Source organism: Panthera leo, chromosome E2, assembly GCF_018350215.1.
Source record: "Panthera leo isolate Ple1 chromosome E2, P.leo_Ple1_pat1.1, whole genome shotgun sequence".
In the NCBI taxonomy this organism is placed as follows: domain Eukaryota; kingdom Metazoa; phylum Chordata; class Mammalia; order Carnivora; family Felidae; genus Panthera; species Panthera leo.
In genome coordinates, this window is record NC_056693.1 from 638,585 (window position 1) to 665,656 (window position 27,072).

A 27,072-nucleotide genomic window follows, 5' to 3' on the forward strand; every position below is an offset into this window, starting at 1 on the left:
CCGCCCCCTCCCCCGCCTCTCTGCCCCTACCCCACTCCTGCTGAGTCTCGTTCTGTCTCTCAAAAGTAAATGTTAAAAAAAAATTTTTTTTTAACTCCCCCAAGGAGTTCAAAGGAAGAGAAGATTGGAGGAGGGTGCGGAGTTCCTTGAGGTCACTCATGTGGAAATGTTGGGGTGGGTTCAGAGCCAATGTTCAGGAAAATTCCTGAGAAGGCTTTGGTGCAAATAGGTGGTTTTACTAAAGTACAGCGACAGGACCTGTGGGCAGGAAGAGCTGCACTTGGGTTGTGGTGGGTGACTGATTATATACTTTCAAGTTGGGAGGGGGTCAGGGATAGCGGAAGTCTGTAAGGAATTTGGAAGCCAGGTTTCCAGGACCATTTATTGCTGCCTCATAAAACCGTAGTCGTGAGGGGCGCCTGGGTGGCTCAGTCGTTTAAGAGTAGAACTTCAGCTCAGGTCATGATCTCATGGCTCTTGCGTTCTAGCTCCATTTTGGGCTTTGCACTGACAGCTCAGAGCCTGCTTCAGATTCTGTCTCCCTCTCTCTCTCCCTAGCTCTCTCTCTCAGAAAGAAGTAAACTTGAAAAACAAACAAACAAACAAACACCTTAGTCATTAGGCCCTTCACGGATATATCAGAGGACCTCATGCTTGGAAAATGATTGCTAACATGTATCTTGGGAAGGTACAGACAAAGGAAGTTTCCAAAGGAATTTTTTATGTTAAAGGAGACTTACAGGATCATGGACGTTCAGGATGATGTTAAGCTAAGATTGCTTTTTACCTCTAGTAAAGTATTAACATCAAGGCAGTTGAGTTTGTAGAGGAAGGTTTCACTGCCTCTCTCAGGGACTTGTCAGTGGGCTCTGAGTTGTAAGGAAATTTAATTTTTTTCTTTTGCCTTTGTTCCCCATATCAGTCACTGCTGGTGAGAGGCAACATTGAGCATTGAGTGAGAAGTGAGACAGCCTAAAATCAGCTGGCTCTGGGGTTAGGGAAGGGAACAGAGAGGCAGGAACTCCTCGAACCCTGCCATGGACCCATTTCTCAAAGTCTTGCCTCTTCACACATGTTCCCATGACTGAAGCAGCTCTTACGGAATTCACAGAGATCAGTGGAGGCTGTCCCAGGCCCTCGATATTGGTAGCTTCCCACCCCGGTATTTTCTGGGACTCTTAATGCTATTCCTCCAGTCCTCGAGTCTGGGGACACTGGAGAAGCCCCCAGCCCAGGGTTCTAAGTCCATTGCAGGCTGTACATAGTGGTATTCCCATGACTGGGGACCAATGTAAACCAGTGTGGAAAGTTAACCTAGGAGCTCTACCAGGATGTGTATATGCTTAGAGGTAAAACTGATCAGAATGAGGAAGTGATATGAAGATGTTATAACAGACTCCATCTGGGTGCAGAGCAGAGAACAGTCTGTGGACTTGAGAGAGGAGGAAGGAAGATCAGGGTTAAGGCTACTACCATTGTCCAGGTGCAAGTTAATGACAGAGTTGTGACTTAGGAGTTGTGGTTGGAATCTGGCTGCCTATTTTTTTTTTTTTTTTTTTTACTGTTTATTTATTTATTTATTTTTTTTTAATTTTTTTTTCAACGTTTTTTATTTATTTTTGGGACAGAGAGAGACAGAGCATGAACGGGGGAGGGGCAGAGAGAGAGGGAGACACAGAATCGGAAACAGGCTCCAGGCTCCGAGCCATCAGCCCAGAGCCTGACGCGGGGCTCGAACTCATGGACCCCGAGATCGTGACCTGGCTGAAGTCGGACGCTTAACCGACTGCGCCACCCAGGCGCCCCTACTGTTTATTTATTTTTAAGAGACAGAGTATAAGCAGGGGAGGGGCATGGGGGGGGGGGACACAGGATCTGAAGCAGGCTCTGAGCTGACAGTAGAGAGCCTGACGTGGGGTTCTATCTCACAAATTGTGAGACCATGACCTGAGCCAAAGTCAGACACTCAATTGACTGGACCACCCAGGCATCCCTCTGGCTATTTAAAATTAAAAAAAAAAAAGTTTTTAAAATGCTTATTTATTTTTCAGGGGGAGGATAGAGAGAGGGGGAGACACAGAATCCGAAGCAGACCCCAGGCTCTGAGCTGTCAGCACAGAGCCCAATACAGGACTCGAACACACGAACCGCAAGATCATGACATGAGCCAAAGTTGGACACTCAACCGACTGAACCACCCAGGCACCCCACTGGTTGCCTACTTTAAAGGGCAAGTAGATTTTCTAATGTGGAGGGCAAGGGAATGAAACAGAGTAATCAATGATGACCCCAGGGTACACAAGGGTCTTAACAGCAGTTGGGATGAAAGTTGTATCATTTGAGACGAGCTACTTGGTAACTGGTGTAATATTTACCGGGGGTATAAGGAGGTCTGTGTTGACCTTGTTAAGAGTCTAAGCTATATCAGAGACCATGAAATGGAGCCCTAAAATGGGCAGCTGGACACACAGGTTGAGAAATCTGGGGAGGAATTCAGATTGGATACATCTAAAATGTACGAGATATTGTAAAGACCAAGGTGAGTATGCTATGGTCACATTTAAGAAAGGCAACTTCAGGTTATGGTGGCAATGCTATTAGGAGGTGAAGAAGGGAAGGGTGGGGGCCCAAGGACTGGGTCTTTTGCTTGCGTACCGGGGTGATGGTGTTGGGTTTCATATCCACAGATAAGGGAGACAAGTGACCATGAAGGCATCAGACAGGATAGTCTGGCAGATGGTCAAGGCTTCCAAGGGAAGAGTGGACATGAGATGGATGCGGAGGCAAGGGGTAACTGAGGCAAATAACACTCAGGCTGGAATAGGTGCTTATTCTCCACTTTACGGACTCACCAAGATTTTGTTTTGACTTTGATGGAACCTGGGATGTTTTCCTTCAGCCTGGTGTATGGTGAGGGGCAAATCTGGTCATCTGTGAGAATCACTAGGCCTGAGGTGGGTAGTCAGTGGGGCTGGCTCGGAATGAGGACTGGATGGACAGAGGAAAGTTGTAATTGCTGAGGGCACAGCAAGTGCGGCAAAAGCAGTGTAGGACCTTGAGTGTCTGAGACCCACACGTGGTTCTGAGTGGCTAAATCTGAGGCAAGGTATGTAGCTGGACCATCATAGAATGATTTGAGGCTACCATTGCTAATGGGAGCCACGGGAAGTCTGACTTATTATTGGATGCTGTTTGAATTTGTCCAGCATACTCTGGGTTAGAGGTCAGCCTATGGAGGGAACAGTTGTTAGGCCAACCTTTAGTGTTTTCAGAGCCACATGAAGTTCTTCTCTTGCTCACGAGGTATTGCATCTTGCTTAGTACTGGTGAGGGGAGCCTGTTCCCAAGTCCACAGTGGAACCACAGGCCCCGATGTCCTGAATTCCTCGGGCCAGTGTCACTGGTTGTAAGATTATAGGGGCAATCATACATGTTACACAAACACTGGATTTCTATGAAGTGGAGGAAGGAGACTGCAACAAATTGGTTGAAATGTACCTCTTTTAAAGGGTGTGCACAGTAGTTTCTGTGGCTGTGAAGGATGAGCAGGTGCACAAATTCTCAGGACCTCCAGAACTGTGCATCTTGGGTGTCTGATGGCTTGTCAGAGAAAATAAAGGTTTTGTTGTTTCCTGTAGCCTATCTGGGCTTTTCACCTCAAGCCCACTGCTGTACAGGTAGATGATGAGCACGAGGAGGAGGGAGATCTTGTAGTTTAGCTCTGTGGCCTTTGTGACCAGCCTGCATTCCTATTGAATCAGGTGGAAATGGCCTTCACTGCTCACCAGTATTTGTCACCACTGAGGCAAGTCGTCCCTCCCAGGGCATGCAGAGTCCAATGGTGGAGTCAGTATAGTGTTGCCAAGCTTGATTCTCCAAAAACGGAAGAAATTACATATTTTTATTTTGAATCGTATTTTAAAGCTTTGAGAAGGTACAAATGATGTGCAATAAACTACAATATTTAAATTGTAAAACTTAGTAAGAGTTGATATTCGTTTCAACTCCTGAAGCCTTTATCACAATCATGATAATGAACTTATTCATCACCCCATAATTACCTCCTTACCTTTTATAATCTCCTTTCCTCTGCTCTCCAGTCAGCTGTTGATTTAGTTTCCTTTATAATAGAGAAGTTTATTTTTTTTCTAAAATTTTATATGACTGAAGTCATAAGTGTTTACTCTTTTCCCCCTGGGAACCCTCGTTGCAGTGTATTCATTTTGAGGCTTGTTAATGATGCTTGTATGAGTAGTTCATGCTTTTTATGTTGCTGAAAAAATATGTTCTGTGGATATGCCATTATTTTGTTAATTTGCTTATGAATATTTGTTTCCAGTTTTTGACTACTGCAAATAATACTGCTACACAGATTTTAATACAATTTTTCATATGTATGTTTCATTTAGCTGTGATAATATCTTGGGTTCCAATGCTGGAAAATATATAACTTTTTAGGAAGCATCAAACTGTGATCTAAAATGGTTATTCTTAGGGCACCTGGGTGGCTCAGTCAGTTAAACGTCTGACCTTTGGTTTTGGTTTGGGTCATGATCTTACGATTTGTGAGATTGAGCCCTGTGTTGGGCTCCAGGCTGACACCATGGAGGCTGCTTTGTATTCTCTCTCTCACTCCCTCTCTGTCCCTAGTCCTGCTCACACTCTTCTTTTGCTCAAAATAAGTAAATAAACTTTTAAATAAAATTGTTGTTCTGTTTTATATTCCTATCAGCACTGTATGAGAGTTTAAGTTTCTCCATATCGTTGCTAATAGTGGGGATGGTTAGTCTTTTGAAATTTTCACCCATTTAAACAAATGTGTAGCAGTATCTCACTGTGGTTTTAGTTGCATTTCTCTGATGTTTCGTGATGTTGAGCATTTTTTCCCCATTTATTTGCAACCTGTATGTCTTCCTTGGTAAAATATCTATTCATTTCTTTTGCTTATTTTTTATTTTTTAAATTTTATTTTGTTTTAAGTATTCTCTTCCCCCAATGTGGGGATTGAACTCACAACCCTGAGATCAAGAGTCGCATGCTCTACTGACTGAGCCAGCCAGCCACCCCAAATTTTGCTTATTTTTAAAAGTGAATTTTGGCTATTTCTCTTTTTGTTAACAGATAAGAGTGAAACAACAAACACTTATGTTAAGAACCTCATTCATTTTTCATTGATGTGACTTGTTTGCTGTCAGCCATACTGTCTTTGAATACCAGGAGAATATTTTCAAAATGTTGTGCTGTACACAGTGCAGTGACCACATATAGCATATACTTTTAAGTTTTACCTCCTTATTAATATATTCTCCATCATATTTTTAGGTGTAGATATTCAACAGTACAATAAATCAAGCCATGATTTGTAGTGTTCATTTTGTCAATTTTCCTGGTGTAAATACTGTCAGCATGACCAATTTAAAAACATCAGTGGAAAAGGCAGTTGGGAAAATGGAACTGGGAAGAATTGCCAGTAGCCTACTGTTGTATTCTATTTCTACCATACTGATAGAATGCTGCAATTAACCCAAGAACATAAAAATAATAAAATGTAGTATAATGACTAGGAAATCAGTAGTTTTTATATTTGATTTTTAAAACAGTGGAGGTGTATTGACTTAAACTGTGCATAACTTTTTTTGTTTGTTTTTTGTTTTAGAGAGAGAAAGAGAATGAGAACGGGGGAGTAGGGCAGAGGGAGAGAGAGAGAAAGAGAAAGAATCCCAAGCAGGCTCCACACAGAGCGCGGACCCGCATGCAGGGCTTGATCCCACAACCCTGGGATCATGACCTGAGCTGAAATCACGAGTCAGACACCAACTGATTGAGCCACCCAGGTACCCAAACTACACATACTTAACATGTACATTTTGATGTTTTGATTCAAGCTTACACCCTGAAACCAAAAATATCCTCCTTCCTTTTAAAATTCATCCTTCTCGCGGGGCCTGGGTGGCTCAGTTGTTAAGTGTCTTCGGCTCAGGTCGTGATCTCTCAATCTGTGAGTTCCAGACCTGCGTGGCTCTGTGCTGACAGCTCAGAGCCTGGAGACTGCTTCAGATTCTCTCTCTGGCTCTCTCTACCCCTCCCCTGCTTGCGCTCTATCCTCTCTCAAATATAAACATAAAAAAAATAATAAAATAAAATAAAATTCATCCTTGTCAACACATAAAATTACTGATACAGTGACACCGTCTATCTTTGGTTATGGTTATTTTCTTTTTTCTTTTTTTTTTTTTTTTTCAACGTTTTTTATTTATTTTTGGGACAGAGAGAGACAGAGCATGAACGGGGGAGGGGCAGAGAGAGAGGGAGACACAGAATCGGAAACAGGCTCCAGGCTCCGAGCCATCAGCCCAGAGCCTGACGCGGGGCTCGAACTCACGGACCGCGAGATCGTGACCTGGCTGAAGTCGGACGCTCAACCGACTGCGCCACCCAGGCGCCCCTGGTTATGGTTATTTTCAAATATTTACAAGGGGCTCCTGGCTGATTCAGTTGTTAGAGCATGTGACTCTTCATCTCAGGGTTGTGAGCCTCACATTGAGCATAGAGCTTACATTAAAAAAATATATAAGTGTACACACACTCACGAAGGAAATGACAATATTAGAAGCCAGGTGAACCCTTCTCCAATTTTCCACCATTATTTATCATTTCATGGCTGTTCTTGCTTTGTCTATCCCTGTGTATACAAGTGGGTTAGTTTACATATTTTTCCAGACATTGTTATCATTTAATGCATAATCTCTTCAGAATGCATTTTTAAAATGTAAGGTCTCCTTTATAAGCCAGTAGTTACCACAAAAATATGTTTTATCAATGTTCAGTCATCTCAAAATGTGTTCTTTTTTAATTTTTAATGTTTTTATTTTTGAGAGAGAGAGAGAGACAGAGCATGAGTGGGAAGGGGCAGAGAGAGAGGGAGACACAGAATCCGAAGCCGGCTCCAGGCTCTGAGCTGTCAGCACACAGCCTGATGTGGGGCTTGAACTCATGAACCACAAGATAATGACCTGAGCCAAAATCAGATGCTTAACTGACTGAGCCACCCGGGTGCCCCAAAATGTGTTTGTTTCTAAGTCAGATTAATTGCAATCAGAATCCAATATACATCCTTACAGTTTTCAGTAGCTGTGTCTCAGAAGTCTTTTAACATTCAGGGTCTGCTTACCTTTTTAAATTCTTATTTGTTGATGTTGCTGGGGCATTTTCATTAAAATTTGGTATGTTCTAGGTGTGGCTTATGGAGTCTCTGACACTGTCCAGCTGATCCCCCTCACCCATGATGTGTACACTAAATAGTGATGAGACAGACGATGAGGTTTGTTGCTGCAGACTTGTGTGATGGTAACTGTTGGGGACACAAAACAATCTTCTTCCACCCACAGATCCTCTCCACAGAGACAGTAGAGACAGAAAACACTGTTAGTCAATGGCGCAATGTGCCATGAATTGCCATCATTCACCATGAAACTGCAAAGACAGGGGAAATAAATCTCACTTCCTTCTAGAGCCAACAGATACAACCCAGTAGGTACATATATTTCAGATACACAGTAACTAGTCCTCAAGTAAGACAGCTTGACAGCAGTATTTGTCATAGAGTTTGTTCTAACTTGGTCATTGAGGTGACTATCTGTGTTAGCTTATTGGAAAAGGAATTGAGGAAAGACAAACCTCATCCTAGTAACGGGAGGTAGCTTTGTGGGTTGGAGCAAGGTGTCCACGAAGAGGAGGCTCCCACCCTCCGGGGCAGGGGACTGTCAGGAACTAATAGAGGAGCTGTCTCCCTTGATGCTTTTGCATCTTGAAGGGACAGCTCCTGGGTTCTTGAGAAAGACATTTCTGGTTCCCAGAGCTAGAGAAGAGGGGGTAAAGGCCTATGTAGTCTTGAAAGGCATGTATTTTATCTTAAAGCTCAAACATATCACAAAGCACAAATAACTGTGGATAAAGGGGGCAAACATATTTAAATTCATTCAAGATTATCAAAATATCTGTAATAGATTTTTTGGATTCTTCTCTTGCCCTTCTAATTCTGTACCTACTCCCCAGTGGTTGCTTCAAATATTATTGATTGGATTTTTGTTATGATTTCTGTATTTATGCTATAAATATTATTAAAAATGTAAAGAGAAAAACCACAAAGCACACATAGAGTGTTTGCACAACAATTGGATCCTCACTGAACAAATGGTAATAATATACCCTATTGAAGGCTGCACTGTTGACACCTCCATGTAGACTCCTAAGTAACCTAAATTGGCCTAGAATGGAGGCACATGTTGGATCTAGGGCAAATGAGTAGCCACCTTGGCATTGAGGGACAAAATAATCAGCAATGTTTTCTGTTGAAAGAATATGATCAAAAGGGAGAAATGATGAGAGAAAAATTCTAAAAGCCCGATATATAAGGGAAGCCATTTTATTTTATTTATTTTTTAACTTTTTCAATGTTTATTTTTGAGAGAGAGAGAGAAAGGACGAGCAGAGACAGACAGAGACAGAGAATTCGAAGCAGGCTCCAGGCTCTGAGCTATCAGCACAGAGCCTGATGTGGGGCTCGAACTCAAGAGCCAGAGATCATGACCTGAGCTGGTCAGAAGCTTAACTGACTGAGCCACCCAGGCACCCCTAAGGGAAGCCATTTTAGATTTCTTTCTAAGTCAGTACGATTATACTTAAAGTTTGTTTGAACTGAAAGCCTGACTCATGGCCCATCAAGCATAAATTGTATGTCTGCTTTGTAAACGAATAGCCTTAAATGTACACCCTTACAATTTTTTTCCCCACCCTTACAGTATTGATCAGTGCTCCTACTCCTTGCATTCCTGGACATTGAAACTTGTTATTCCTGCCTACGTGTTAATCTATGATCTTTTTTAAAAAATTTTTTTTAACGTTTATTTTTGAGACAGAGAGAGACAGGGCATGAACAGGGGAGGGCCAGAGAGAGGGAGACACAGAATCTGAAACAGGCTCCAGGCTCTGAGCTGTCAGCACAGAGCCCGACGCGGGGCCAAACTCACGGACCGCAAGATCATGACCTGAGCTGAAGTCGGCTGCCCAACCGACTGAGCCACCCAGGTGCCCCAATCTATGATCTTTTTAAACTTTTACAAGAACATACCTCTGATACACTGATTTGTGGCTCTTTATGTAAAAAGTATATAATCCTATAAAAACTGTTCATTCTCTGGAGCACTTTTTTCCGCATGAAGATCACGTTTCCTAGGCAGCTATACTAATGTGGCTCAAATAAAACAATTCTTTTCCTGTATTAAAGTTCTTTCTGATCTGTTTCTGTTGACCCAGGCTAGACCTGGATCTAGGCTCTCCTAAAGCCTACATCTGTCACACAGGGTGCCCAGTCCACTTTGGTCTCCAGGCTGTGCTTTGGTATCATCACCACATACTCGTCACATTCGATATCTGAAATGTTTGATTCCAGGCTGTGGAACAATGTGCTAGGGAAACACAGTTACGCTTTTTGTGTTTCCGGGTGATGAAGTTTTAGAGTGATGGGGGGTTCATGAGGTCTGGAGAAAGAATTCTTGAAGATGTCTTTTGTACAAAAAGGTGATTTTATTAAAGCACGAGGACAGGACCCGTGGGCAGGAAGAGCTGCACTGGGGTTGTGGGGGTGAGTGTTTTATGGAGTCAGGGGAGATAAAGTCCAGAGGGTAGATAATGTCAAGAGGGAGTTTCCAAAGAGACTTTCACATGCTGAAGACTTATTGGAAGCCTAGCTCTTGTCAAGCTGAGGTTGTTTTTCTCTCTAGCAAGGCATTAACATTAAGACAGTAGGAAGTTCCTGGACTTTAGGCTACGATGGGATTGCCTTTTTCTGGTAAAATGGTGGAGACTCTTATCAGTTTATCCATGTTTTTGTTTGTTTGTTTGTTTGGTTTGTTTGTTTTGTCCTTTCCTGTTTTGGGGCAGCTGGGAGTGTCCAAGGAATATCATTCATGTCCCACCTGGGGAGGGTGTGTGTGCTAACTTGTACTTTGCCCTCAGCTTGCTTCATGCTCCTTCACAGGTATGTCATGTAAAGACAAATATAAATTAAAAATAAGAGGCTTAATTCTCTTTTGAAAATGAGGTGTTTGGGGCACCTGATGGACTTAGTTAGTTAAGCATCTGACTTCAGCTCAGGTCATGATTTCACAGTTGATGAGTTTGAACCCCACATCGGGCTCTGTGCTGACAGCTCAGAGCCTGGAGCCTGCTTACTTCAGATTCTGTGTCTTCCTCTCTCTCTCTGCTCCTCCCTAACTCGTGCTCTGTCTCTCTCTTGCTCCCTCTCAAAAATAAACATTAAAAAAAAAGAAAGAAAGACAATGGGGGTGTTTCTACTCCCCTCCCTTTCCTCATTTACCTTAGAAAACTTGTTAATTCTGCATCTCTTTAAGGTATATCCCTTTGAAAGATAGGTCTCTCCCTTTTATTCCACCTTTATGAACAGAAATGTCTTTCTCAAATATCTGTGGCCACCTCTTTAAAATAAAAACAGGGGGAAATGAGGGGTGGTAATAGGAAGCTTTTGGTTTAAGTTGTAACCAAGTACATGAACACATACGTTTGAAATATGTGCAGCTTATTTTATGCAATTGTACCAAAACGAAACTGCTTAAAAATATATAAAAACTTGTACCTTTCTAGTCACTCCACTACATTTATTTTCTGTGTTCTTGAGGTTATTTGTGGCCACTGGATTGCTATGGTGGAAAAAAAGATAGATTAGCATACTCCTGGCACCTTGGAACTCCAGCTACAGTGATATCACACTGGCGGTTTTCACTTGGCCACGGTGGGAATATTTACACTGGGGAAACTGCACACACTACAAATGATGGCTTGATTTATTTTATTGTTAGGTATTTAGTCTTATGTGATGGAGAACATGTTAATGCATGTTAAACTCTAAAGTATATGCTGTGTGTGGTCACTGTATTGTGTATAGCAGAAGATGATTTAGGAAATATTCTTCTGGTATTTAAAAGCAATTCTTTTTATTGCAAAAATGTCACATACTAAAGAGTGAATAAAGTTATGAATAAGTCTTTGTTGTTTCATTCTTTTATATATATCTTAAAAACTTGGCGAAAGTATAAAAAAGACATTTTGCCAAAAGGGACGTACAGCTGGCAAATCAACAAATGAAAAAATGCTCAACATCATAAAATATCTGAGAAATACAGTTTAAAACCACAGTAGGACACTGCTACACAATTATTAAAAGGGTTAAAGGTTTTAAAAAGATTAACCATACCCACTACTGCCAAGGATATGGAAGAATTAGAAGTTCCAAACACTCCTGTTAGGAATACAAAAGGAAACAACTGTTTTAGATCACAGTATGGAGTTCGTTAAAAAGTTATATATCCACTAACCCTGTAACTCAGACATGTACTCCAAAGTATTAACAAAAGAAAAATGAAACCTATTCATATGAAAATTTGTATTCAAACCTCTGTAGTTTTACCTGCAACAGTCAAAAACTGAAGACAACTCGTATTCATACAGATGAATGCGTAAACTAATAGTGGCAAATCCACAGAACAAACACTTAATGACTTTAATAATAAAGTTTCAGACAATGCAGATGAATATATTGTAATGGAAGGTAAATCAATATTTGACTACAGAGCACAGTGACATCATTAAAGATAAGTGTGGGGGTGAGGGATAGGTTAATTACAAACATGATGGTTTCATTTATTTATATATAAATGTCAAAATTTATCAAATTACTTTTTGAAAATATATTTTATCATTTATGCCTCATTAACATTTTAAAAATATAATTCGAAAGAAATTTGTATGTCCTATTTTAAGAATCCCTTACATTGACTTCATCATCTCTCTCCTCATGCCCTGGGAAGGGCTTCTTGCCTCAGTGGCCAAAAATTAAGTGAATAATGAAGACTTAGCACCAGATTCAGTAGGAATCCTGGCTGGGTCCTAAGGTTCCCATAACTTGAAGAAGAGCTATCCCTTCTCTCTGTACTCATATTTTTCTCTGCACGGAAATGGCCTGGAGGACATCCCAGAGAGGCTACAAGAATCCACAAAACTTTTAGATTATTTTATCCCACTGTGCCTTATGCTATAGAAGATTCACAGTTCAGGTCAGAGAAGTTCTGTATCTACCAATACTTCACAGCTATAGTGATTGGAACATTGTGGAAACCCCTTTAAAAAACACATTCTAAGCACTTTGTTAGTATCCTCCTCTTACTATTAATGTGTGTGTGTGTGTTTTAAGTTTCTTTTATGTTTTTTTTTTTCTTTTGTTTTAGTAATCTCCACACCCATCGTGGGGCTGAAACTCACAACCTGGAGATCAAGAGTCACACACTCTTGTGACTGAGCCAGCTAGGCGTCCTTAATCTAGTGTTTCTGTGACAATTGTAGTTACCCTTCTAGTCTTACAATGATGCTACCCTACAGAATTTTGAACATCAAAATTTGGCCCATGACTCCACTGCAAGACCTGGGAGGTTTTCCTCACCAGTGCTGAGCCCAAGGCAACATTCCCTGTGAATAATTTCATGGTGCTCTCAGAAGCACCACAGGAGTCGTGAGAACTGCCCCCTCCTCAGGTACCTCTGAACCCAGAAAATATTATGGCATTCAGTCTACAAACTAGGCCCAGAGATCTTGAAGGTTTTCATTGGAGGCCTTGGGCAGCAATGCAAACAAGGGCAAACCTGGAGAACAACTCTCTGCCATCATACTGTCACCTCTGAGGCACACGAAGCTTGGGATCCCAACAACAGGTTATTCTTTGTGTTTGTAAAACCCAGCTGTTTTTCAAATCATCCCATAGAGTGAACAGAACTCCAAGATTAAAGGTAGCTTAACCAATAAAGGCTCTATTATCATACAAACCAGAGCATTGGGAGTCAAGTTACTCCTGTATCGGTGACTTGATGGCTGGGAACCTCCATCACGGAAGTCACATGAAACCAATAATATCCCCAGAAAAGGCAGTCAGTCTATGTTGTCAAGTTAAGAACAGAGTCCACTAGGCCAAAAATGGGTCAGGTACAAGGCACAGCTTATCAAAGAGAGAAAAAAAGAGTGAGTGCTGAGACTTCTCAGTAATCCCTGCTGTGAATGGAAACACCAAGGTTCCCTTCCCTGAACACACTGGATTGGGTGAAAGATGCATACTATAGGCACCTGCCAGGTAGTAGAGGTGAAATGGCTTTTTCCGCAGAAACCACCCATGGCATAAATCTGGAAAGGCCATGGGCAGGTTAAAAAGTGCAATGCAGCTCCAACATACCTGGGATTTTTGTGTTTGGATGAGGTTCAATTCAGGCGGCACCGTCATTAGGGATCGCCCCAAGTTTTGATATATGAAACAAAAAATTGTACTTGCTTGCACATTAAAGGTGTTTTCACCCATGTGAAATTTGTGGTATGCAGAGAGTAAAGGCCTTGGGCTTCTGGCTTTCTCACATTCATTGCATTTGTAAGACCTTGATGTGGTGTGAACTCCCCTATGTTTCATGAGGCTGGAATTTTTATTTTTTATGTATTTTATTTATTTATTTTTAATGTTTATTTTTGAAAGAGAGAGAGAGAGAGAGAGAGACAGAGCACAAGTGGGGGAGGGGCAGAGAGCGAGGGAGACACAGAATCCAAAGCAGCTCCAGGCTCTGAGCTGTCAGCTCAGGCTCAAACCCACAAACTGGGAGATCATGAGGAGCCAAAGTCAGATGCTTAACCAACTGAGCCACCCAGGTGCCCCGAGGCTGGCGTTTTTAGTAGGGGATTTCCCACATACAATGCACTCATAAAGTCTTTCTCCAGTGTATGCATTTTGGTATTTTAGGAGCTTGAAACTGTAGGTATAGAATTGCACACATTCCTCAAACTATAAGGTTATTTTCCAGTGTGAATTTTCTGATGTGTGGTGAGGGTAGAGCTTTGACTAAAGGATTTCTCACATTCACTGCACTGATAAGGCTTTTCTCCAGTGTGAATCCTCTGATGTTGAAGGAGCACAAAATTTTGATGAAATGATTTCCCACATTCGCTGCATTCATAAGGCCTTTTCCCAGTGTGAACTCTCAGATGGTAAAGGAAAAAGAGCTTTTCTCAAAAGATTTCCCACACTCGCTGCACTCATAGGGCCTTTCTCCAGTCAACTTTCTGATGTGTAATGAGGCTGGGTATATGTCTAAATGATTTCTCACATTCATTGCACCAATAAGGTTTTTCTGTAGTGTGAACCCTCTGGTGTTGATGGAGCACAACGTTTTGGCAAAATGGTTTCCCACATTTGCTGCATTCTTAAGGCCTCTCTCCACTGTGAACTCTCTAATGTTGAAGGAGTGCAGAGCTTTTCTTAAAGGATTTCCCACTTTCACTGCACTCATAAGGCCTTTCTCCAGTGTGAACTCTCTGATGTGTAATGAGGCTGGACATATATCTAAAGGATTTCCCACATTCACTACATTCATAAGGCCTTTCGGCAGTATGAACTCTTCTGTGTTGAAGGAGTGCAGAGCCTTGGTGAAAAGATTTCCTGCATTCATAGCACTCATAATGTCTTACTTCAGTGTGAATTCTCTGATGTTGAATGAGATTAGAGTTTTGGCTAAAAGATCTCCCACATTCACTACACTCATAAGACCTTTCTCCAGTGTGAACTCTCTGATGTCTAATGAGGTAGAAGACTTGGCTAAAGGATTTCACGCATTCATTGCAAATATAACATCTTTCTCCAGGGCGGCTGTCTGGCACTAAACAAATGTGCATTTGCAGCTTAAAGTTTTTGTGGTCTTCCCTGTTGTAATGAGTATTTTCCTTTGAGAGGCATCCTCAACTTGATTCCACTATTTGACTTCTCCCTGGTGTGTGTGGCCTGTTGATAAAATCCTGAGTCATCCAGGAAGTCCTTCCCAGCCTCCCTGAAGGTGAAGGGCTTCCCTGACACACAGAATTTGCAGTTGTTCACAAATAAGGCTCTCCTTACATTGCTTCTCAATAGTTTCTCTCCAACATCTGCTTTTCGTGCCGATAAAGGTTTGCTCTGAAATAAAATAGTTCCTCACATGCTGCATATATGCATAATGTCTGCCTGTGATGTGTTCCCTGGTACTCAGCCAAGTGAAAAATGTCATTCAAGATCAAGCCACATATCTCACAAGGGTTGGCCTTCTGAGGAGACAGACCTGCCTTGACAGGCCTGATCTGTGAACCCCCTTGATCTGAAACATGCTGCTCAGAAGGTCCTTCCTCATCCTCTGCTCCATGCCAACCACCTGAAAGCAGAGAAACGCTGGTGAAGTACATGTTGACCTTATGCAGGGAGATGGCATTATTACAAATGTATGTCTGACAAACCCAAGAATGAGTCCATAGGATTAACAGTAGGAGAAAGTGATTGAGTTCAGGTTGAGGATGAGGCTGATTAGCAGTACTGGCCAACTGAAGATGACAGAATGCGGGAGGCCTTACAAAGTGAAGGACAAAATCACGGGGTGACACAAAGAGAACAGGCAATGTCTATAGCCTATTCCTCTACAAACAACTTTCAGCAGGACCTTGCCTGCTGGTGACACATGAGTGCTACATGGAATGTGGTGTCCAGGCCCGTGAAAATCCAACTGCAACAGAGCTGCTATTGTTCAAAGACTGAGAATGTGCATAGCTTGTGACACAGAGGCCAATGTTGTACAAGACTGCAGATGGACCACGGTGAAAAAGCGTTGAGATGTGGAGTCCAGACAGGTGAGGATTATCCCCGAGAGGTGAGGAGTAAGAGCAGAAGTGACAAGTAGTAGAGTTGACAAGGTGGCCAAGTGTGAAGAATGGGTAAAGACAGGCCAAAATGAGGTATGGGTGCTTCTGCCCAAAGCAAGCAAACAGGTCTCTGGTATGCTTTGTACACAGCTCTGATGCCATGCTTTCCCCTCCCCCAGGTGCCGTTTCTTTGGACCAGGCTGTGTTCGAGTTCATCTTGCAGCAGTTAGATTCCTTTCCATCCTGTGAACCTTTCCCCCACACCTCCTTGATGAGCAACTACACAGAACCTAGATGATTCAAATACTCAAAGTCAGGCCAGATAAGCAGCCCTCACTGGCCAAAAATAATGCAGTACATTGTAGAGCACAAGTAGCAAAACTAAATATTACAAAAAGAACTTGCAAGAATAGCCCATGGTCCACATAAGTAATTACCAAGTCAGTGATGGCAATTTCTGGCACAAGAATGAAGAAATGTTAACTAGAGGAACGAAGTAGAACCTAGGGTGGCTTGGATCTGGAAAATTCACCTGGTGATGGAGAGGCAAGCAAGATGGAATTGATGACTGCAAGTTTCCTGATTCTGGATCATCCCTGGGAGACTAGAAGGAAGAGGTGTTGGGTCTACTCAAGGAAGGAGAGGACAGTGTTCATATCCCAGCCCTACCAACCACAGCACCTATTCAGGGAACTAGGAAAGGAGGCAGTGCCCAGGGTCCTGATGTGAAAAGGGCTGACTTGCCAACGGATAAAGGGTAAGGGGTATGTTTAGGGACCTTACCAAGTGAGATCACAAGTGCCACGTTCTCCAGCATCACATCATGGTACAGGCGTCTCTGAGCCTTAGCAAGGAGACCCGATTCTTCCCAGGAGAAGTACACGGCCACATCCTGGAAGGTCACAGTGACCTGTCATGATTGGGAAAACTGAAACCACAAATACCAACTTTCTTGAAGACCTGCAGTCCATTCTCCCGTATGTCTATCCTATGCCCACCCTCCTCCCAATTTCCCCAACTCAGAGAAGAAACTAGGCCCTTGGCACTGCTGGTGCTGTTGTCTACTTATGGGAAGACTGATTACTAGGCCCAGCCATCAGCAACAAGAAGCAGGTGGACAAATATACCTAAACCGTGAACCTGGCATAGAGGCATTCAACACCCCCTGCCAGGCGATTTTCGGGTAATGCACAAGCCGGCCCCTCACCTGCAGCACACTCCCGCACCCCGTCACGCCGGCGCTCAGACATGGGGTCCCCGCCGACGAGCGCCTCCCTGGCCCGGACCCATGGGATTGGGGACAGGGACGCGACCAGACGCCCCGCGCTCGGGCCTTCAGAGTCTGGCTGGGAGGAGGGCCCGAGGGCCGCGCGTTTACCTGAGCCGGGTACCTGGGCGGGCCGCCGCCATCGGACTCTGTGGGTGGACTGGACACCCGGGTGGAAGACCACTATCCCTCCCCGGCGCTGAGCGCCTCCTCCAGCGACTCCTCGGTTCCATCACCGTCTCGACCCTGCGTAGACGCAACTGGAACAGGAGCAACCAAAATAACCGCCACGCCCCTTTGTGATCAAAAGGAAACTCCTGTTACCTTCACAGGCTCAGCGACGCCATCGTCGACGCGTGGCTTTCTGGGAAATGTATTTTGCCCTGTCCATGGCTGAGATTAAGAATTCACCAGATTCCAGGAGAAAAGTCTTACATCCATGGCGAGAGGCACTGGGCAATGGCGGGCCCCTGTCCAAGGGACATTATGAAAATGGCTAGAGAAAGAGAAGATATCAGGCACTTTTCTCGCTTTGATATATAGACTGCACTTAAGGGTAAAAAAGTCGAAAATGAAGAAAATGTCTTTATAGATGATTCCTAGGTCATAAATGTATAAGTCCTGATAAAATTAGGTAGAATACAGACATGCCTTGACAGGTCATGAAATAATGGATTTAACCAAGATCATCAGGCAATTACTTTTGCCAAAAAACTTCTAACAACAACTGGCACAATAGATAACAGTCCAGTAAGCAAACCTGATAGTGGATGAAGAAACCTAGTAACAGTTGCACTCACCGTGCAAAGTTGACATCGCAAAACAGAGACACTCAGACTTCAGAGCATCCGTTCGTGATTAAAATCAGAAGTCCCAGCCCTGCCTATGGAGCCCTGCCTGTGGCCAAAGTTAATCTGGGTTTGATTTATGCCTGTGGTTCTAATTGTACATTAGTTGGAAGCAATGTGATGATGAGACAGGGAAACTGAAGGGACCCCATAAAGGACTGCTTTTTGCTCCTTTTCCTGCTTCTGTTCTTGCTAGGACTTGCACCCCCACCCTACACATGCCTTATAGTACTTATAATGTATGTCCTTCTCAGACAAGGACAAGAAGTTCATGATTACTTTTGAGTTCCAAAGAAGTGACTAGGTCGGGTCATTATGTGTTTTCCAAGACCACTGACTCCAGATATCGTGACACGGAGATCCCAGGCTCCAGGGCATAAGTGATTTATGATCACTTCCTGGATGCTGTTTTGACCAATTCCTGGATGCCTGAGAGGACACATACACCAGGCCACTGTCCTCAAAAAAATCCTCATTCCCACAAAAAACAAGACTCCCTCTCCTCTTCTGAATCTCCCAGATGCTCTGTATCTGCATTCTATGTCTTTAATAAACTCTGCTCTCATTTCATCCTGGCTAGTGATTAATTTCTATTCTACAGGAAGCCAAGGAGTCTCTTGACTGCTCCTGTAGGATATCTTCTGGGTCCTTGGGCCCACCCAGCCTGCATCAAGGACATTAAAGAGATGCAGTTACATTAGAGAACGTGGGAACTTAATGCCAGACAAATGACCTAGTTATACCATCATACATATACCAAATATAACACAAGAATGTAGTACAAACTTTTGAAGTAAAAGAGAAGATTCTAATATAAACATAAAATGTGAGTATGTTGTTTATGATTTTAAAAATATCAATTATAAAAAACAACTTTTTGAAAAAGTGGGAAAATTGAATCATGACTATAAGTTACTGGCATTTTTTTTTTAGTGTGAAAATGCTACTGTAATTATAATGAAAGAGAACTTGTACTTTACAGACATTGGAAAGACTTATAAATGAAATGATCTATCTGGCATTTTTGATGGTATAAGATTAGGAACATATTAGGAATTATATTACAGTAATTGAGGAAGTACATATTCATACTGAAAGTTGACATATGAAAGCTGAGAATCCTTTTAAAATCACATGAAAAGTTATAATTAACAAGAAATTATAGGTATTCCTACATATAATGAAAGTTAAAAATCAATAGCAGTCCTGTCAGAAGCTTTCTCCTATTTAAAAATTTAAAACAAACATGTTACTGAAATACAAAAAGTTGAAGAACATCAACAACACTCACCTGGATTAAAAACAATTTTTTTTAAGTAGTCTCCACACCCAACATGGGGCTTGAACTCACCACCCTGAGATAAAGAGTTTCATGCTCTACGAACTGAGCCAGCCATGGGCCCCTAAATTCCCCTTTTTGTTCTAATTTCACCATTAAAGAATGTGCCCATAAAACTCTAGGTCCCCATCTTCCAATTCAATAAAAACAGAACCCCAGGCCCATTCTCTCTGCTCCCCCTCTTTGCCTCCCCCTGCCCCCCCCCACCATTTCTCTCTCCCTACAGCAAACTTGCTCTGTGGCCCCAAGTGTGCCATGTGCTTTTCAGGGCCTGTAAGTAATCTTGTCTCTTTCAAAGTTTCCTGATGGTTATCACTGAGGGTGTTTTACAATCATAATAAGAATCACAAGGGTCATTCCAGACATTATATTGGTTATTGACAGGCTGAGACTGGCATAAAACACATGGCTACTATCACCATTTTTGCCATGTTTTCAGGTGTATGTAAACACATATCTGTCATTGCGTATATTCAAAGACTTGTTTTTCACAAGTTGCAAAGTGTTAAGTATATTTCTTTATGCCAGATTCTTCTCCAAAATGATTTTACCATACCATTCACCCAAAGTAGTTTATAAGATTCACTCATTTCTACCATATTATGGCACTTGGCAATGTCAGCTTACTGGTTTTGCCATGCTAATAAGTTTCGTTTCAGTTTGCATTTAAAAAAAATTTTTTTTAACATTTATTCATTTTTGAGAAACAGAGAGTGAGCAGGGGAGGGACAGAGAGAGAGGGAGACACAGAATCCGAAGCAGCTCCAGGCTCTGAGCTGTCAGCTCAGAGCCCGACGTGGGGCTCGAACTCAAACTGTGATATCATTACCTGAGCCGAAGTCGGGCATTCAACCAACTGAGCCACCCAGGGGCCTCTTGTAGGACTTTTAAGTTTATTATTACTCGCTAGAGACAGTGACAGAAGAGTGAAACAGGGAGGGACAGGGAGAGAGGGAGAGGCAGAGAGAGAAGGAAAGAGAGAGAGAATCCCAAGCAGGCTCTGCCCTGTCAGCAAGGAGCCAGACATGGGGCTTGAACACACAAACCATGAGATTATGACCTGAGCCAAAACAGAGTCGGATACTCAACCGCCTGAGCCAACTAGGCGCCCCTATTTTGTAGGACTTTCAGAACATTTTAAGTGAGTTTTTAAAAAATTTGAGATATTACTGACATTAAATCTTGATACTACATGATAAACAATTATAGAACTTTTAAATATCTTCTGAATGGTGCATTTCATTTCCATTTTATAATATTTTATAATTAACAGAAGCCTTTCATTTTAATGTAGTTTATTTTGATGTATCTTTATGATGATGCTTTTTATATCTCCTTTGACAAAATCTGCTTTGTATGTTTCACAAAGGGAATTTCTTCCATGACCTTTTAAGAGCTGTGATTCTTCTTGTACTATAAAACCTTATCCACCTGAAATTAATATTGTACCCATTGCATATCCCATTGCACAGACAATATATTTATCAGCTACTATTAGGACTACTGTAGCCACAAGTGTAAATGCAAGTTGAACCTTTGGAAGTTTTACACAGTTTCAACTAATAGTGAATTTGATATCTGTGGTAGGTTGAATAAGGCTCCCATATATGGCAAGAGAAATTTTGCAGATGTGATTTTTTTTTCCAGATGTGACTAAGATAAGAGTTTTGGGATTGGGCGATTGTCTGGGATGGATTAATGTGGATGAGCGCTAAACATACTGACAAAGGTGGGGACAGAGGGAGATTTGACTACAGAAGAAGAGAAGGCAATGTGATGAGGAAGGTAGTTTACTCCACTGCAAGGAAGGTGGACAGCCAGCAGAAACTAGGAAAGGCAAAGAAAAGCATCTCCCCTGGAACCACTGTGCTCACACTTTGATTTAGGTTCAGAAGATTCATTTCAGACTCCTGGCTTCCAGAACTGTAAGATAATAAATTTCTGGTGTTTTAAACCACTAAATTTGCTACAGCAGCAATAAGAAATATCTTAATGCAAAAAAGGGTAAACTTCCTATTTGCTTGTAACAGGAAGCTGTATTTATTTTTTATTCTTATCTTTTTAAATGTTTTTATTTATTTTTGAGAGAGAGAGAGAGAGAGAGAGAGAGAGAGAGAGAGAGAGAGAGAGAACAAGTCAGTGGGGGGCAGAGACAGAGGGAGACACAGAATCTGAAACAGGCTCCAGGCTCTGAGCCGTCAGCACAGAGCCCAATGCAGGGCTCGAACCCACGGACTGTGAGATCATGACCTGAGCCAAAGTCAGACACTTAACTGACTGAGCCACCCAGGTGCCAGGAAGCTGTATTTATAAGGCACGGTCTCCACAAGAAAAGTTGGGGCTTTATAGTTTTGTATAGGGTATTAGGAAGTTTGGTATTTAGCACATGCTGGGCTTTCAGAAATGGGAGTGTTTAGGGTTGGACAGACTTTTGGCTCTGTTATCACAGGCACTGGAGTACCTCTACTGTTCAGAAGGTTATTGTCAGAAACACGGCCATTGGAGTAAGGTACTTGCTGACTGGCTGTTGGGTAGGGGTCTGGGACTATCCCAGTGTTGGCTGTCTTTCCAGACTGGAATTTATCACTGATTGATTGATTTTCAGAAGTTTAATAATGATGCTGTCCAGCTTTTAGAAGTTGTAGTACTGGAACAAGACTGACTCCAATAGGCTGATTTTCAGAACCACGTGTATTGAGGGAGAGTTAACTCAAATGAACCGTGGTTAGTTGTTCAGGATTTTGTTAAAAGGACACTCTTTTTTTTTCTTGAATTTGAAAAATAAAATTCAAAACAATTTTTAAAGTTTATTTATTTCTTTTGGGAAAGAGAGAGAGAAAGAGAGAGAGAGCGCGCACAAGTTGGGGAAGGGCAGAGAGAAGGAGAGACAGATTCCCAAGCAGGCTCCGCGCTATCAGAGCAGAGCCTAATGTGAGGCTCAAACTCACAAACTGTTAGTTCATGACCTGAGCTGAGATCAAGAGTCAGACGCTTAACCCACTCTGCCACCCAAGTGACCTGAAAAATAACATTTTAAATTCCAAATGCCATCTGTTGATCTTCCCGTAGCCTATCCTGCAGGACAAAAATAAAAAAATTGTCTCATTGTTTTCTGTTTTTTAAGTAAGCTCTACATCCAACATAGGGCTTGAATGCACAACCTGAAATCAAGAGTCACATGCTCTATGGACTGAGCCAGCCAGGAGCCCCAGGAATTGTCTTGATCTTTATTTTTAGAGATAAGATTTTCAACTAGTGTCATTTAAATGAGTCAAGTGTCTATTACTGTGGTGGGAAAATAGCCCTAACTGCTGATTTTTGGTGGTGTATTGAAAACAGCTGAACATAAAACACTTTAGGCATCCTGACAGTGTCAATGAACAATGCAGGACAAAGATCTCTGGAGGTAGGATATTTCCTATATATACACAACTCCTTGAAACCCCACTAATTAAGACAGGGCAGTTGTTCATTGAAAATATACGCGAGAAGAATGAATTACCATGACAACATAGTTTTGCTATTGATTTTTACCATTCTAACGTCCTCTAAATATCCTTTCTCTCTCCCTCCAACTGTTCCATGTTTCCAGGAGAGAAAAAAAGAATCAAAACTTGTGGACAAAGCTTGGACTGTGGTCAGGATTTCAATACAGACATGTGCTCAGCTTCATTCCTTTGTTTCTCATACTTCAGTACTCAGAAATTTTTTCCGCCATAATCTCAACTCCCTGTTCAGAAACCTACCCCAAAATATCACGTGAAATAGTGATTACTTCACAGGAGGATATGTGAGACACCTCATGGTGTCTCAAAGATTTGACAATGACAGACCCTGTCCAAGCAGGAAATGACCTTGAAATGGTTGCATTCCTTTTCGACAGGTCTCAGATCTTAAAAGCAATTCTATGTATCTTAGGATATAGAGTAAAAAATATTATCTGGAAAAAAATGTCCCTTGCTGGGCTGGTACAATCACCAATTGATTATACAAGCTGGAGAAAACTTTCCTGAGGAAATCTGTCCACTGGCTTCACAGCTGCTCAACATCCCTTTTTCCCCTTCCACTCAGTGGCCCTGTCTGGTCTTTTCTCTCTTGTCCCTGACCAGAACTGAAGTTCACAAAACTGATCCTAAAGCTTCGCTGTGTATGTATTTAAAAAGCAGCCGGGTGATACTTATGAGCTCCCACATATGAGTGGACAGAGAGATACGGTGTGGTGTTGTGTCCTTTTGGCTTTGTGGCTTTGGGGAACATCTGAAATAACGTCTACAAACATTTCTGTAATCCGTCCGGAGTACACTCCACGGAATCCGGGTCCTGCCCCTTCCTCGAAGAGAGCGGGTACCATTTACCACGCCCTTCGCTGTGGCCCTTTGCTTTTGCCAGGAACCTCAGCCCAGGACCATTTGTCTGGACCTAAGGCTCATGGGAAACTACATTACCCAGAAGCCTACTCGCCGCACGTCCAATGAAGGCCCAGGAGAGCTGCGTTTTCGTGCGTGAGAAAGGCGACTGGGCGGGCCTGGCATCCTCCTTGCAATCGGCATTTTCTCACTTTTTGTTAGGATCTACACAAGCCGGGGCCTTTGAATGCTTGGTTAGGCCGGAGGCGGAGGCGTTGTCCTCGTTTCGTGGAGACAAATCCGAGGCTCGGCGTTGGCGACGCCCACCGTGGCCCTGCCGCTGGGGTGAGACTTGGGACAGCTGTGGGTTGCGTCCCCGACCTAGAGCCGGAGTCTCCCGCCCCGCCCACAGAATCCGATGGCGGCGGCTGTGCCCAGGTACCCGACTCAGGTAAACGCGCGACCCCCGGGCCCTCCCCGCCCTCCCCCACCCAGACCCTCCAGGCCCGAGCGCGGGGCGCCTGGTCGCGTCCCTGCGGCCCGGGTCCCGGTGTCCGGGCCCGGGAGGCGCTCGCGGGCTGGGGCCCAGTGTCTGAGCGCCGGCGTGACGGGGTGCGGGAGCTGGCAGTAGGGGAGGGGCCGTTTGGTGCAGGGCCTGGGCGGGACTGAGACCGAGTAAAACCGGAGTCTGGGGTCTTGCGTCTGCAGTATGCAGAGTGTGAGGGCTCACGCCTTGGGTGAGAAGTTGCACTCATTGTGAGGACTCTGGGAGCCATCAGATTTTGAGTAGAAGGACTTGGTGTGTGTGTGTGTTGGGAGGGGGGGGGCGGGCTTCAAAAGTAGCCACATTTTTTGCGCTCAGCAAAAATTAGATTAGATTAGGGCGGGCGGGGAATATGAATTCCTGGAGACCAGTAAGTACGTAGTGTACCGGGCTCCCAAAAGTGTTTTAACGATGGGTGAACCAGAGTAGTGCCAGAGGAAAGGGAAGAAGTGGTCGGATTCTGGATAGATTTTAAGGTTAGAACCAACACTATTTACTGCTGCAACAGAAGTGGCAGTGATTGAGAGTAAGGAGTGAAAAACTAACTTTTTAATTTTTGCTGTTCTATTGTTTTTCACGGACGTCTTGAAAATGGAAATCAATAAGTCAAAGTAGGAAGGTTTCAAGGGGATCAGAAGTTGAATTTTGGACGTGGTTGATTGTGAGATGTCTCAGTTTGGAGGTGTCACATGGGGTTTGGGGATGGAAGCTTTGGGGTTGTGGGAGAATGGGCTGGGTTGGAGATGGCCACAGGGTGAGGATGGTGATCTGGGCTAGGTCAAGGCCTGGAGATCAGAATTAGGGGTAGAATTCTTAAGTATGTTATTGTATTGTATTGTATTGTATTTTTTAAGATTTTAAAGTTATCTCTACACCCAATGTAGGGCTTGAATTTACAACCCTGAGATCAAAAGTTGTGCGCTTCACTGAAGGAGCCAGCCAGGCACCCCTTAAGTGTGTTTAGTTTCAAAAGTTTTGTTTTGTCTTGTTTTGTTTTTTTCAGGTGCACCTGGGTGGCTCAGGTGGCTCAGTTAAGCCTCCGACTTCGGCTCAGGTCATGATCTTGTGGTTCACAAGTTCAAGCCCCACATCATGCTCTCTGCTAACAGCTCAGATCCTGGAGCCTGTTTCAGATTTTGAGTCTCCCTCTCTGCCCCTTCCCCACTTGGCGCTGTCTCTCTCTCTCTCTCTCTCTCTCTCTCTCTCTGTCTGAAAAATAAATAAAAAACATTTTTTTAAAAAGTGTGTTTTTTCTTTAAGTTCATTTTATTTATTTTGAGACAGAGAGAGAAAGCACAAGTTGGGGAGGGGCAAAGGGAGAGGAAGAGAGAATCCCAAGCAGGCTCTATGCTGTCAGGGAGGAGCCTGATGCAGCCTCAAACTCACCAACCATGAGATCGTGACCTGAGCAGAAGTCAGACGCTCAACCAACTGAGCCACTCAGGTGCCTCATGTCAGACTGTATTAAATGCATGGGAAAACTCCATACAGTCTGTTATAAAAGATCCCTCATTACTGAAATAGAGATAAGCTAAAAGGAATGGAGTGGAATAAGATATGAATACTAATAAGAAGTTTGGAGTGATTAATATAAGAAATGGTGAAGTTCAAAAAATATTAAAAATTTTAAAAAATGGTAAACTTCCGGGAAAGTAATATTACCAAAGATAACATAGGGATATTTTACAGTATCAAACAAGTAATTTAATCAAGAAAATATAAGAATGGTAACGTACATAAGAACAGACCTTCAAAAATTCTTTTAAAATATTTTTATTTATTTTATTTTTTAAAGTAATCTCTGCACCCAACTTGAGGCTTGAACTCATGACCCCAAGATCAGGGGTGTACCAACTGAGCTAGCCAAGTGTCCCCCAAAATTATTTTAATAATTAATAGAATACACACAAAAACAGTAAGGATATGGAAAACACAACATCTCGGCTAACTTGATTCAATAAATATGTATAAAAGATTGCTCCAGGGGCACCTTGGTGGCCCAGTTAAGTGTCCAACTCTTGATTCGGCTCAGGTCATGATCTCATAGTTGTAGGATTGAGCCGCACATCGGGCTCTGTGCTGGAGCTAGAAAAAGAAGAACAAACAACCCCAAACCAGTAGAAGGAAAGAAATAATAAAGATTAGAGCAGAAATAAAATAGAAACTTAAAACATAATAGAACAGATCAATGAAACTAAAAGGTGGTTCTTTGGAAAGATCAACAATACTGATAAACCTTTAGCCACACTCATCAAAAATTAATAAAAATTAAAAATAGAGGGGTGCCTGGGTGGCTCAGAGTGCAAGCCGTGTGTCGATCTCTGTGCTGACAGCCCAGAGCCTAGAGCCTGCTTCAGATTCTGTGTCCCCCTCTCTGCTCCTGTCCTGCTCATGCTGTGTCTCTCTCTGTGTCTCTCAAAAATAAGTAAGCATTAAAAAATTTTTTTAATTAAAAATAGAAGACTCCAACAGAAGCAGAAATGAAAGAGGAGAAATAACCAACACCACAAATACAAAGGATTGTAGGAATATTATGAAACATTATATGCCAACAAATAGGACAACCTAGAGGAAATAGATAAATTACTACTAGGATCTTATAACCTCCTAAAACTAAATCAGGAAGAAGTAGAAAATTTAAACAGACTTATTACTAGCAATGCAATTGAATGAGTAATCAAAAATCTCCCAACAAAGGAAAGGCCAGGACCAGATGGCTTCACAGGTGAATCCTACCAAACATTGAAAGAAGAGTTAATACTTATTCTTCTCAAACTATTCCAAAAAATAGAGGAAGGAAGACTTCCAGATTCATTTTACAAGGCTAGTATTATCCTGGCACCAAAACCAGATGAAGACACTACAAAAAAAAAAAAAAAAAAAAAAAAAAAAAGAGAACTACAGGCCAATATCTGATGAACATAGATGTAAAAATTTTCAACAAAATACTAGCAAATGGAATCAAA

General features: G+C 42.5%; 1 protein-coding gene and 1 pseudogene across 4 annotated transcripts in view; one reads left to right on the forward strand and one right to left on the reverse strand.

Annotated features, from left to right (window-relative positions):
- Positions 1-27,072, forward strand: part of ZNF671 (zinc finger protein 671) — a 38,641-nt gene that overhangs the window by 713 nt on the left and 10,856 nt on the right. For 3 of the 4 annotated variants that reach the window (XM_042918069.1, XM_042918071.1, XM_042918073.1), the window contains exon 1: positions 23,639-24,000. In XM_042918069.1, the coding sequence (XP_042774003.1) occupies positions 23,688-24,000 (313 nt within the window). In that variant the 5' untranslated portion in view covers positions 23,639-23,687. Of the gene's footprint in view, positions 1-23,638; positions 24,014-27,072 lie in introns of those variants that run through there. The other variant, XM_042918072.1, reaches the window with a different exon arrangement.
- LOC122207969 lies at positions 13,897-17,172 on the reverse strand (annotated as a pseudogene).